Source organism: Pygocentrus nattereri, chromosome 8 (assembly GCF_015220715.1).
Source record: "Pygocentrus nattereri isolate fPygNat1 chromosome 8, fPygNat1.pri, whole genome shotgun sequence".
NCBI lineage: Eukaryota > Metazoa > Chordata > Actinopteri > Characiformes > Serrasalmidae > Pygocentrus > Pygocentrus nattereri.
In genome coordinates this window covers 45,326,700-45,340,872 of record NC_051218.1, presented here as the reverse complement: position 1 = coordinate 45,340,872, position 14,173 = coordinate 45,326,700, and the positions used below count along the sequence as shown (strand labels likewise).

The following is a 14,173-nucleotide window of genomic DNA, read 5'->3' as shown; positions in this document are numbered from 1 at the left end:
GTTGATGGCTTCCCGGAGCGCCCTGCAGTTTCCCCTCACTTCATCAATGAGCTGTTTGTGAGGGAGAATTCAAATCAGTGTGAGGAGTGTGAGGAATTCCTTTTTAGACGGTTGTCTTTGTCAGTTGGGGCAGCGTTCAAATGTAACAAGAAGCTGTGAATGTGATGTTAAACTTCTCGCTAAACTTTTTCTTGTTCTCTCTTTCTTGTTTTTGTCTTCCTCTCCTCTCTTTTATTCTCTAGGCGACTGACCAAGGAGAACGTGAAGCCCTCAGGGAGGCAGATTGGCAAGCTGAGCCACAGTAACCCCACCATTCTCTTTGATTATGTGAGTGTTTTATCACTCGTGACGGCCATAATGGTTGGCTAGACTAATGACAGGCTTTTACTGGGTCCCTTTATTATCTGCAACGTGCCATCAATTTTCATTGCTCCCAAGATTAAAAAGTGCATTTATAAACCCGCTGCCCCGGCCTAACGGCGAAACGGTGGACACACATCCAAATTTAGCTCCCCTGGACCGACTCGATTAGTCAGCGGGGTCTGAAATGGTCACGTGCGTCCAGATTTACTGCAGGTGATCTAGAACAATAAGAGTAAATGCATGCAAAGCGCTCTGGACCATCACTAGTAGGGAGGGGGACTGGACCTGTTTTTGAATTCAGAACCATTAGCCAACTGTGTTCGCACACAGAGGAAGTAGGCATCCGCATTTAACCCATCCAGGTAGTGAAACACCCTCATACAGGCACACTAGTCAACACACACTAGGGGACAGTGAGCAGCACTTGCCCGGAGCGGTGGGCAGCCCTATCCATGGTGCCTGGGGAGCAGTCGGGTGTTGGGTGCCTTGCTCAAGAGCACTTCAGACACGTACCGTCGGCCAAGGGGATCAAAGCTCTGACGTTGCTGCTGATATGGTGCATGCCTGGAGCCGCGGGAGAGGGCAGGCTCCTTCGGGACGCCTTGAGCCGAGCGCCTGAGAGCCCAAGGCTCTTTAGCATTTCAGAGAAAATTCCAGAAGAACCTGCGGGAGAGACAAAAAGGCGAGATCGTCTCTGATGGAAACGGTGCTGCTCCGGAGACGGTCAAAGCCTGCAGTCGTGCAGAAAAGTGCTCTCTCTCTCTCTCGCGCTCTCTCTCTCTCTCGCTCTCTCTCTCTCGCGCTCTCTCTCTCTCTCGCTCTCTCGCTCGCTCGCTCTCTCGCTCTCTCGCTCTCGCGCTCTCTCGCTCTCTCTTTTTCTCTCGCTCTCTCTTTTTCTCTCTCTCTCTTTCTCTTTTTCTCTCTCTCTTTCTCTCTCTCTCTTTCTCTTTCTCTCTCTTTCTCTTTCTCTCTCTCTCTCTCTCTCTCTCTCTCTCTCTCTCTCTCTCTCTCTCTTTTTCTCTCTCGCTCTCTCTCTCTCTCTCTCTCTCTCTCTCTCTCTCTCTCTCTCTCTGTCTCCCTCTGTCTCCCTCTCTGTCTCTCTCTCTCGCTCTCTGTCTCTGTCTCTCGCTCTGTCTCTCGCTCTGTCTCTCTCTCGCTCTCTCTCCCTCTCTCTCTCTCGCTCTCTCTCGCTCTCTTTCTCTCGCTCTCTCTTTCTCTCTCTTTCTCTCTCTCTCTCTCTCTCTCTCTCTCGCGCTCTCTCTCTCCCTCTGTCTCCCTCTCTGTCTCTCTCTCTCGCGCTCTGTCTCTCTCTCTCTGTCTCTCGCTCTGACGCTCGCTCGCTCGCTCTCTCTCCCTCTCTCTCTCTCGCTCTCGCTCTCTGTCTGTGTCTCTGTCTGTCTCTCTCTCGCTCTGTCGCTCGCTCTCTCTCTCGCTCTGTCTCGCGCTCTCTCTCTCTCTCCCTCATATCCCTGTTAAAAGCAGTGGAGGCAGCACCATCATCTCCCACTAACACCCCCTTCCTCTGACGACTGTAATTATAGATGTCATTGAGTTCTGACATTCACTAAACTTAGAAACTGTAGATGCAGTTAGCCGAAGAATCAGAGTTGCTTTATCGGGAAATTGGTCTTTGTGCTGCTGTCAAGATTTCAACCGCTCACATTCAAAAGACCTGGTCAGTGCGGTGATCGTCCTTTGTTTATTTAGTTTATGGTCACAAATAAAACTTCTTAGTTTATTAATCAGTTTCACAGTAGATTGGGATGCACAATATACTGGCTGCCCATATGTAACTCTGTCGACAGCTCAACAGGCCAATACCGGAGGACTTGCACCCGCTAAGGTGTGCATTGAACACAAAGACCTTCATTTGAATAAGTGTCTCTTAAATAATTAACAAATTTATATAAAATAATGTGCAGTAATAGTCACATCCATTTTATCTAGGTCATGACCTTTGTAAAGGGTGACATTAGTCACCATAAGATATTGATTATTATATTGGTGCATCCCTGTGAATAACACACAGTAGCGACTGGATAATATGCCATAATATTAATAATAATAACAATAATAAAAGCTTACCCGACAAGTCAGCCTAACATTTTAAGGATTGGAATATCTAACAAACCTGAGTGGACCGAATATCTACGGTGAATTCTAAGTCCTTTGTTTTGTGTGTGTTTAGATTCTCTCACAGATCCAGTGGTATGACAACCTCATCACCCCTGTGGTGGACTCTCTGAAATACCTCACCTCTCTCAACTACGATGTGCTGGCTTGTATCCTTTCCCCTCTTTCTTGCTGATAATTACGCCCCACCGCCCACCTCCGAGCAGGATAATAATCTGCTCTGTGTTCCCCAACCCCCCCAGCGTAATGAGCGCTCTTGTAAGAACTTGCTGATCCCCTCAAAACTCCAACCCTGTTATTTGTTTCCACTCTCAGTAATGAGTGGCGTGTCTGTATTGTTTAGAAGTAAAAATACGTTTTCTTAGTTCTGTTGCTAAACCTGAACAGTTGAGTTCATATTTTATGCATATTGAAGAAATCTATCAAATGCAACATGAGTATTGAATGGCAAGCAGCATCTTGAAGGATAAGAAGCCTGTGCATGTTCTAGCCCTTGATCCTGCTGATAGATTGTATTATCGAAGCTCTAGCTAACCCGGAGAAAGAGAAGATGAAGCATGACGACACTACTATTTCATCTTGGCTTCAAAGTGAGTTTCTGATTTGTTTATTTATTTTTTAGTTTTTTTCCTCGCCCTCTTTCCCTAAAAGCCCCCTGGACGTTCTCTGAAGCTTGATAAAATTGATCTAACCGACGTCAGAGTTAATAGACTTTCAAATGTCATTGTGGAGTGTCTGACCTTGCTGTTTGTCAAGGCACTTTTCAGTGCACTCAGGGTTATCGTTATTAATTTAAACACAAATATGTTCATCATTAAGGCTTAAACCTTTTTCCTGGGCTCGTTTTACTCTGTATTCTGACCTTCTTGCACGTATTTGTCTCCCTATAGGTCTTGCCAGCCTTTGTGGGGCAGTTTTCCGGAAGTACCCCATTGAATTGGCTGGCCTCCTCCAGTATGTGACCAACCAGCTGAAGGCAGGAAAGAGGTGTGTGTGACTTGGACTCGGTGACTCGGACGCAAATCGCACGTTGGCTCAGACTCGCGTTTAAACGACTCAACTCAGACCCAGGGCTTAAATATTGGGAAAATCGGGAAGCTGAGAAGAAAAAACACAAACAAAACTGATTAAATTACGACGGCCAACGTTACGGCAGAAACATTTCATTTCCAAACTTGCATGTGATACTTCAGCTGTCAATTTTGCGGTCATTACTGCAATGCTGAGCTTGTAGTGGCGGAAGACCCTTTGGGCTGGTGGACAGACTGAAGCACTACATGCAGTGAGATGCCACACGTTTTACAGAAAAGAGATGCAAAGCAACTTGAAACCTGAGAGAATGTGGTTTGGACAGGACCTATGCTGTCTAGCACATGCCAGCAAGTTTTTGCTTGTTGGCAAATCTTACTAGTTTTAGGAAGTTTTACTAAGTTACAGACCTCTTTAAACCATACTAAAGTTTCAGCTGGTTTGAGTGAGCTTGCAAGCTTGCTTGCTTTATGAACTACAGGCTAACCAGTGTTTACAAGCTGTTTTGACTCTTCCTTTAAACTCTGCATTTAAGCTGATGTACCAGTTCAGTTCTATCCTTCGGTACAGTGCGGTGCCTGCGGCTGTTACCCTGGGGGTATTTCAAAACTGAATAAATAATGAGGACCGCCAACCATAATGTGGTAAATACGGGATGATTCAGAAAGATTCCTCTGATTTCAAAATAGTTATACTTATTTATTTCTCTTGTAAATCATCCCAGATCAGTGCAGTGAGCTGTAAACGGTTTAAATGAGCATAAAGTTTATTATGTAGTTCTACAAGGTCTCAGTCTGAACCTCCTCCAGCTGTACGGACGACATCAACACCACAGTCAAACTCATCCCAGACTGGACTGAGCGTGTCGGGCGTCGCTGCTCTCACGGCTCTTTCAGTGGGATTTCGGAGATCATCCAGTGCTGTGGAACCAGCGCCGAACGCTCTGAGCTGCTGGAGCTTCACTGCTGATGAAAATCCCGCTGCTCAGTTCTGACGGATTCACTCTGATTGACGTGGAGAACGCAGAACGTTCTGCTCAGGGGTCTCAGCTCCTCTCAGACTGAAGGAGCCGGTCAGAAACTCTGTGACCCCCTCTTACAGTTGGATTGTGATTGGCTCCTCGGCGCCTCACGGTTGTGAAAATATGCAGCTCTGAGATCAGATCAATGTTTATTAATCACCCTGTAAATACAGCCTTTCGTTTCCAGCCTCACGTGTGACGTTGCCTGTCAGCTCACAGCAGCGTCATGATTGAACATTTCATTGTAGAAGAGCCTTTGTCTGGTGGTCAGAACAAAATGCTACCTGCAATAAATGGTGATATTTAAGGGAACAAGGCAAAACTGCTTAGCCAGTAAGTTCCAGATCACATTCCCTTCAAACTCTTGAGGTGATAGCTTGAGGTGGCTTATTTTATATAAACCCAAACTAACCAACCGTTTTGTTTTGCCCCTTTCTTTAGCGCTTCAGTGTAGTGCCTCAGTTCCGTCCGTCAGTCTGAAGAGTTTTCTGTAATGAAAGGCTCGTTATGTGAAGCCGTATTGAACCTGGCAGGTGTTTAGTAGGGTTTACTTTAGTGCAGCTGATAACAAGACTAAGCAGAAATTGTCTACTGAGGACGTGAGTTTCACACTCAAAACTTCAGTGACTTGCAACTGGCCTCGGACTCGCATGAAAGGACTTGACATCTCTGGTGTGTGAGAATGTGTCCGTGTCCATGTTCGTCAGTCGCTGAGGCGGAGTGTCTCTCTGACTCAGATTTTTGAGTGTGTATGTGTGCTCTGGGTGCGAGCAGCTGCCTCGTCAGCCCGATCCTCATTCTCAAAGGCCCGATTGTGCGAGGAAGGGCCTTGATGTGCCTGTTAATGCTGAGCTGTGACTTACTTTTGAAAAGCTCCTCTGAAAGAGCCGCACACTTACCTCCCTGATAACATAGCTGCCCAAATCCAGGTACAGTAGAATAGGGCGAGTGCACGTTTTGCGCGTGTCCTTGCTGTCAGTCCTGTTTGCGTTTAACATGGTGTCTCTAAAGCCTCTCGTCCTCTTTCACTGCCTTTGAACCCATTGGAGCCCCTGTCTGCTGTTCTGACTGACCTGACTCAGCAGTGACAGGGCAGTGCCGCTCTCCTGCTCCTACACTTCCGAGTGATTTTCCTCTTTATTTTCCGTTTTTGCGTCATACTCCGGTGCTTGGAGCTGTTGTAGATGTGAAGGCTTTATCCAACACCTTTGTCTTCGGTTCTTCGTCACTCAGCCTTGGCAGATTGTGTTGGTGTGGCCTTGTTTGCTGTCCTATTTTAAAACGACTACTGCGTAGAACTGTGGTCCTGTGGTGTAATGGTTAGCACTCTGGACTTCATCCAGCGATTGGAGTTCAAATCTCCGTAGAACCTACTTTCTTCTGGGGCAGTTGCTAGTTCGATCCCCTGTGCTGACAGTATGTGACTGAGGTGCCCTTGAGCAAGACACCTAACCCCCAACTGCTTCCCGGGCGCTGCGGATAGAGCTGCCCACCGCTCCGGGCAAGTGTGCTCACTGCCCCCTAGTGTGTATGTTCACTAGTAGGGATGTGGTGTTTCACTGCCAAGGTGAAATTGCCCCGTTGTGTCTTAATCTTACTCGTCCATTCCTCCGTCCACAGTTTTGACCTGTTGATCCTGAAGGAGGTGGTGCAGAAGATGGCAGGGATTGAAATCACTGACGAGATGACCGTGGAGCAGCTGGAGGCCATGACTGGAGGAGAGCAGCTCAAAGCAGAGGTACAGAAATCTTAAAGGTTAAGTTTCAGAGTGAAAATTAACGTGACAGTTATGGATGAACGTTATCAGAAACTGATCATTATGTCTAGCAAGTTCAACCCAACTACCTGAAATCAGCTTGATTTTTAGTGTCCAGCAGGGATTGTTTCGACTAGTGGTGGGAGAACATCAGTGAAACGCAGTTTTGAGATGTTTTGGGTGATGAATAGCAGCCCATTGGTAGACTAATAGTAAGTAAGGTTTCTTTATAACTCAAGAAGTAAGAGATTAAAATATAAAAAGTGAGTTAAAGAGTAAAAGCGAAATTATAGGCAGATGAGTAATAACGTAGAATTACCACAGGTGAGTTTGTGCTTTTAGTCTTGATTTTAAAATCAGCGATTTGAAGGTGCTTTGGCGAACAGCGGGCGGTAGAATGTACCGTAGTCTTGGAGCATAGACTGCAAATGCACGATCACCCTTAAACTTCAAACAAGCCCATATAGGCGCAGCCAGAAGGTTCTGCGAGGACGATCTCAAAGCTCGCTGTGTGGTAGAGAGAGTAAGATGCTGCCAACACACGAGGGGGCCTGACCCTTAAGTGCTTTAGACACAAACAAATAGGACGCCACGTTTTAATTGTTTTCTGGTCTGCAGGATGGCACTGAATTTTGTTTTGGGGTCAGTCCAAGACTTCCACCATTTGTTGCATTGTTAGGAGTGACTGGACAGCGTAGTGGACATCCTCGCTATGGGCTTCTTTAGAGAAGAACCACCTCCTTGTTTCTGCGCTCATTGTCCACTTTATCAGCTCCACTTACTGTATAGCTGCACTCTGTAGTTCTACAGTTACAGACTGTAGTCCATCTGTTTCTCTGATACTCTGTTACCCTGTTCTTCAGTGGTCAGGACCCCCATGGACCCTCACAGAGCAGGTACTGTTTGGGTGGTGGGTCATTCTCAGCACTGCAGTAACACTGACGTGGTGGTGATGGTGTTGGTGTGTGTTGTGCTGGTCTGAGAGGATCAGTCACAGCAGCGCTGTGGACGATGAGTATAGAAACAAGGAGGTGGTCATGATGATGTGCCTGACCAGTGTATAATCTACTCGCATGTGACCGAATCCTACCTTCTTCTTTGTTTGTGTTTAGGGAGGCTACTTCGGCCAGATCAGGAACACAAAGAAGTCGTCTCAGCGTCTGAAGGACTCTCTGCTGGATCACGAGCTGGCCCTGCCTCTCTGTCTGCTGATGGCTCAGCAGAGGAACGGCGTGGTCTTTTCTGAGGGTGGAGAGAAACATCTCAAACTTGTGGGCAAACTCTATGATCAGGTACCCTGTCTGCCAAATTTGGGCTTGGCTGAAATGTTCCAAAGGGCAAAGCTGAGTTTCTATTTCTTTATTTTTTATTTTTTACACCGTTCCTAAGCTGTGCTGCGGGAGTTTGCGGGAGTTTTTGGGATTTTTGGGATTCTCACAGGCACATTCACTCTCACACTCTCTCAAACACACAGTTTGCCTTTCATGTTGCCCAGCTGCATAGCTCAATTACTCACTGGGTAATCCAGCCCATGTTCATTTCCTCCACATTTTCAAGACATGCCTCAGCAGATGGTGCTAAAAACTCAACATCACATCATCAGCTCCGTTTTGTGCGGGGCTACAGAATGATGCCGTCAGTCGAGCTCGTTTTTTCCTCCTCTTTTTTTTTCTTGTTCGCACCCCTCTTTGAATGTCTCAAATTAGAGCTTTTAGCAAATTCACCCTCGCGACGCTGGATTGTGGGAATAATTGCTCATGGTGTGAATGTGCAACACGCTTTTTCCTGACCTCGGCAGGGAAGCGGTTTAATTATTAATTTGGGCTTGTTTTTCTCCTCCTGCGCAGGAAGTTGTGCGCACCTCATTACAATCAGTCGAAATGTGTCAGGCCAGCTATGTCTCCCCATGATGCTTCGCCGAGATTGATCGACTCATCTCAGCCATTGAATATGCATTGAATGTGATTGCATGATTTATGCATAAGCCCCCTTTGGCACCTTGAGAAATCTGCTAGCGCTGTTATACAAAAACGCACTGAATTAGTAGCTTGTAAAGCCTGGCCTTATTCTACGCACTGAGCGTCTCTTCGGCTGTACAAGGCAGCGTGTTGTGATGTTGACGAATGGTACCCCTTAATGTTTATCAAGCGATTCGTCTCAACGAAGGTACCGAGCCGCGGGTACTGGGTCTATTATTCAAATGAAGATTTACATACATATTAATTTGTGTCATTGGCGCTATTACGCACGTTACGGTTTAATTACGTTGCGGACGCTGTTTAAGAGGCTATAATACTTGGTGGGTTTTTCTTAATATGGCTGAATGGTAAATATTTATGTATCAAATGTATGAATCAGTGAGGTAATTAAGCCCCCCCCCCCCACCGTTCAGCATCAAATGTCAGAGCTAAAAACATCACTTTGCATAATGGAAATGCCATAAATGAATCACATCCACTTATTTCTGTGGTTCAGACAAAGTTCTGTTCACTTGGCCTTTTTACCCAGTGAATTATGAGTGACTTTGTTGCAGACCACCCAGAAAAGCTCTTTGGTGACCCAGTCTTACACGCCTTGTGTTTGTGGAAGGTAGACTGCAGAGGGCAGCCTGACCCTGTGGACAGTATTACCCCAGTCTGACCTTCTGACCTTTCAGTAAGGATGACTTCACCTCTGCTAAGCCAAACTACTCGCGCTTGAACGACTGGCTTGCACCTCCTCACGTTCTCGGGGTCCATGCAAAACCCCCAAGAAGTGGCAACGACTAACCCAGTTTACCTCTCATGATTGCAGCATCAAAGCCCCACAGTCACAGTAAGCGGCCGAGGCGTTACAGGCCGCGAATAGGTAGAGAGGGCAGGAGAAAGTTAGGAGGAGGCCTATCTCTGAGCAGTGGCTAATTCCTAAGGGGAGCTGTGTCACTCAGAAGCGATTAGAGCTGTGAAAAGGGGGCCAAAGCAATCTTGGGCCTCCTTTGATGTCCGTTTTTCATAGTTACCGCTCTCTGAGAGCAGCCAGGCTTTCCTTTTGCTCGAGTCCCAGAGAAAAGCCCAGCTCTAACGAGATGCTGTTCATGCACAGTGCAGACTGCAGCAGCTGTTTCTGAGGGCAGGGGTGGGGAGTGGTGGTCCCTGGATAGGCACCTCCAGATGCTTCCTCACTCTGGGCCTTCACTCTCCTGCTGGCTTGCTGTTTGGAATAGCAGAGCACAGGTTTGAGGGTCTAATGAGAAATCTGGTGAAATGGTGGGATGCATAGCACGATGAAATGATGCACGGATCAGCAGCGCTTTATATTGAGAATCAGTATAAATTGGGCTGCACCAGGTATGAAATATGAGTGTTACAGTTACACTTCATTTTGGCCGATATCAGAAACCAGTATTTGTACTTGTGGAGTTTAAAAGAAGTTTACAATTTTAAAATTGGTTGTATTAATGGCCACAATTTCAGTAGATTTTTATTTTTGTTAGTAATTTTATGAACTTTTTAAAAGTAATGAGGCCTGCTTCCGAGTGGCGCAACGGTCAAGGCGTTGGCCGTGTCATCAGGACATCGCGAGTTCGATCCCTGGTGATGCTGCCGCCGTCCGTAGCCGGGAGTCCAAGAGAGCTCAATTGGCCTCGCTCTCTCTGGGTGGGTAGGATGGCCCCTGTCTCCTCCCATCATTCAACGCGATGCTGGTCAGTGCCGGCGTCTGTTGGCTGACGTAACAGATCTGGCGGCTGGCGCTTTCCTCCGAGCGCGTTCGGCTGACCCGTGATTTTGGGTGAGCAGCAGTTCAAAAAGAAGCGGTGGCTGGTTTCACGGGTCTCGGAGCAAGCCTGTGCTGCCTTCCCCTCCTAACATTGATAGCATCGTGTGATTGGGGGAGTCCTAACTAGCGGGTGGAATTGGAAACGGGTAAAAATTAAGAAAAGAAAAAGTAATGAGGCCCAAAAAAGCACGTATGTGACAGAAACAAAAGCCAAGATCCAAGTACCTGTTTTGCTTTTATGTGCCCACAAGAAGCAAATTTAAAATGCAGAAAAGGAAAAAAAAAAGTTTATTTATTTATTTTTCTTCATAGATTTATTTGTTGCAATTATTTGGTTTTAATCTTACTGGCAAGAAGCAAAATTAACATTTTCATTTTTAATACAGTGCCTTCTTTTTAACGACTGAGTGGGCAGCATGTGAGAAATGGCCTCTTAAGGGATGGAATTGCCAAATGTTTAAAATCATCCACTGATTAACCGCGAACATCTGTTTATGGTACTACAGCGACGGTCACTCCGTCTCGGCGAGAGCCGTGGAGTTTGCATTTTAAGTTATCTGCAAGAAATCGCACAACAACTTAATGACGGTTTCTTCAAATAAGTAAAAGGCAAATGTAATTAAAAACTAAAGAGCTGATTTGTAAGATTTATAACAATTCAAATGCTTCGTTATTCGTTTGCTGCTGTGGAGCTTGTGTCCTCTGAGCCGAACAGCTTCCAGAGCAATCGTCCTTCCATTCCGACAGTCCTAGATCGTCTGTGACAGGAGCTCCGTTCAGCCTTCCTGTCGATTCCTTTAAACAGTAATAAAAAAAAACCCTAACCAGATAAAAGTGCTTGATTAAATAACGGATAACTAGAGAATTTAAACTAAACTGAAACAGCAAGTGTGGTAAATAAAAGGGTCGTACTAATTGGTCAAAACCTTAGTGATGTGAGTGACTTACTAAAGCTCAATCATGTGTTTTGATAATAGCGACATACAAATGCGCATGCATGTTAATACATTGACAGCTGCTAGATATATTTTGCTGTTGCTGCAATTAAAACTTAAAATTGTGGTTAATTATGAAATGCAAGTGTTTTTGTCTTGAGGGGTGAACTAGAGAGTAGGTCTTGGATGTTCACTCACAAATTCCAAGGAGTCGCCAAAGCCTGTAAACTGCTGTTCAGGCCAGGCCTGCAGTTAAGGGGAAGTATGACGGTTAAGTCAGTGCTGTAATAATCATTTGCTGCATCCCTGGTGCTTTTTAGCTCATGGTTTTCAGACTAAAACCGGTTGTTTTTGTTTTGTGGTCAACGTGTACAAAAACCTTTTGATCACCTTGTAACCCGCAAGTTGTGTTTTATCCAAATGCAAGTATGTAGGCGTGCTATTAAAGCGAAGCCCCTGTCTTGAGTTCATATTATTCCCCTGCTTCCCTGCTTCCCTGTCCTTTTGGCAGTGGACGGCAGCGGCACTTATGGTGAAGAATATTAAAATCCTCGGTAATGGTTGACCGAGATCTCGGCCTGTGCTGCGCTCCTTTCTCCTTATTTTCTACCAGTGAGGTTTGGAGACTGCTTTCACAGCACCTCTCTTCCACTAAATTGCTTTACTGGGCATCCCATCGATTTCCAGGGAGGGCTCCTGGTGATGAATGGCTTTAATAAAGCAAGGTGCAGTCCCCCAAATAAACGAGCAACCCGAGGATTTATTAAGAGCATCTGCATTTGGCTGGGAAATGAGCAGGGAACAGAGGGGAGAACCTTGTCTAATGATGAATGGGTCCACTTTTCTGTCCCTCTGTCTTCAGTGTCATGACACCCTGGTGCAGTTTGGCGTCTTCTTGGCCTCCAACCTCAGCACGGAGGACTACATCAAGAGGGTGCCCTCTGTGGACATCCTCTGTAACCAGTTCCACACACCCCATGATGCAGCCTTCTTCTTGTCCCGACCGATGTACGCCCATCAGATTTTGGTGAGTATTAAATTCGAATACCTGTGTTTACCAATATATCTGGACAAGAACGTGATTTTTAGTTATATTTGAATGCAAAGAACCACATTTACACAAAATGTTCCACACACCAAAGATCATTGATCAGCCAAGGCCTGTTTGCTCCAGTAAAGTAGAAGTTCCTCCCTTTAGACCTCCACTTGAGTAAAAGTACTAAAGTATTTCCCTTCAAATGTACTTAAGTATAAAGTAAAAGTACTAAAAGAGTAATTCTGGCTCTGATGTCCTGTTATCATTTTTATAACCAGACTGGCTTCATGAACTCATTTCAGGTGAAAGTCCTCCAGCGTCTCTCTTGGTAAACCAGTCTTTTAATAGAACGTCATTAATTAGTGACGCTGACGTCTATTAAAATGATCAGAAGCACAAAACACTGAAGGTAAACAGTTTCCATCAGGGAGAACCGAGTGGCTCTGAAATCACTTTTTACACACAAGCAAAGTTTCAGTTTCAGATTTATTTACAACTTAGTTCCAAGTTTAAGTTGAATAAAAACTGGCTTTAAACTCAGGATCACAGATGAGCTCCTTTACTATGTTGATCTGTAGGCGTCTGTTCATAAACATAAACCAGCCCAAACTCATTTACTATAAAATGAAATGGTGTTTGTAGAAATTCAGAAAAAAGCCGCGTCAGTCTCGACTGCATATGTGGACATATTTCTATATTGAGCTCTATTTACACAAAGTTAGGTTAGTTCATCATTTATGTTGAACAGACTCTCCCAAAGTTTTACGCTGCTGCGCTGACGTTGAACCGCGTGCTGCACTGGGTCGGTATGACCAACAGGTCAAAACCAGCTCTAAACAAAGTGACCGCTGGGCCCTGATTGGTGCTCTGGCTTTGCGCTTCTTTCGTTTTGACATGTTACGTTTTTATACACACAGAAACCAAAAGGAACGACAGATTTCTCAAAATGTAGGAGGAAAAAGTCGGATATTAGACTCTGAAATGTAGTGGAGTGAAAGGAAAAAGTCGCCCAGAACGGAGAAACTTCAGTACAGATACACTAAAAATACTAAAGTACAGAAACTCATTACATTTACTCAGTTACTCAGTTACTGTCCACCACTGCTAACAGGTAATGGAAGCTCAAACACCACCGTGCTACGTTTGTGTGAATGTTTTTACTGAACTTGTCTTTCAGCCTACATTGTGAAGCTATTGGAGGGTTTCAGTGTCACAGTTGGTGGGATGGGGAATTTCTAGGCAGCTCACGATTCAATTCCAGTTTGGAGCACCAGAATAGATGGGATAAAACTGTTCTCGATGTGTTTGTTTTTGAAATCTGTAGCGTGATAGTTTTTGTGTATCGTCATGTTGGTTCCAGACCCTGTACACTTTAAAAAATTAAGTCATAATTTTTTACCTCATTTTGAAAGTTGCTACTGCAGACATGCATTCATCTCTTTCCTTTGAATGCTGGAAAATCTTTGGACTCCCACATCTTTTTCAGTTTTGTCCGTGTGCTTTGCAAATAAAAAAGGGAGAAAAATGAGAATTTTCCTCAGACGGCAGGACACGCTGAGAAACCCCCAGCATATGCATTCCTTTAATGCTGTAGCTTCACACTTGATCTTTGAGTAAACATTTCTACTTAAAGCCAAATATTGCCAAGTTCTCTGGTAAGTAGTACGTTCTACTTTGCCTCTTGGACTGTTGGCATCTCCTGAGCTGGTCTTTCAACAAGGCAGCACTCATGTGGGGTGTGTTTGCTATAGTTTCAGCCTTTTACTTTGCGACGTGTAATTAATCAGTTTATTGAAAACGTGTTATTTTTGTTTACCATTTGTTTCCCTGGTCCAGTCTGGCTTGTGCTGAGGTGTTGTACTTTAGTCTAGCTGTGTGTGAGTTTTTATTACAGTAGGTGGAAGTGCTGAGCCACAGTGAGTCACTTCTTCTCTTGCCCTCTTACATTCTCCAGTTTACCTCGTCATGGTAGTGTCCTTCTGACAAACACAGTGGTCTAAAGCCCCTGTGTCAAACTAGGCCCACGGACCAGATCAGGCCCGCCATGCAGTCCTATTTTAATTTTCTATCAAAATAAACCTGTTTTCACAATGTCCTGCACTACAGTCCCCAGCATGCACGGCAGCGTAATGTGTTCTGACTCT

General features: G+C 45.2%; 1 protein-coding gene across 1 annotated transcript in view; it reads left to right on the top strand.

Moving 5' to 3' along the window:
- thoc2 (THO complex 2) overlaps window positions 1-14,173 on the top strand; it is a 90,329-nt gene that overhangs the window by 43,514 nt on the left and 32,642 nt on the right. Inside the window, exons 16-22 of the mRNA XM_037540326.1 lie at window positions 243-327; window positions 2,552-2,645; window positions 3,006-3,086; window positions 3,387-3,483; window positions 6,167-6,284; window positions 7,415-7,594; window positions 11,856-12,020. Of these exons, the coding sequence (XP_037396223.1) occupies window positions 243-327; window positions 2,552-2,645; window positions 3,006-3,086; window positions 3,387-3,483; window positions 6,167-6,284; window positions 7,415-7,594; window positions 11,856-12,020 (820 nt within the window). The remainder of the gene's footprint in view (window positions 1-242; window positions 328-2,551; window positions 2,646-3,005; window positions 3,087-3,386; window positions 3,484-6,166; window positions 6,285-7,414; window positions 7,595-11,855; window positions 12,021-14,173) is intronic.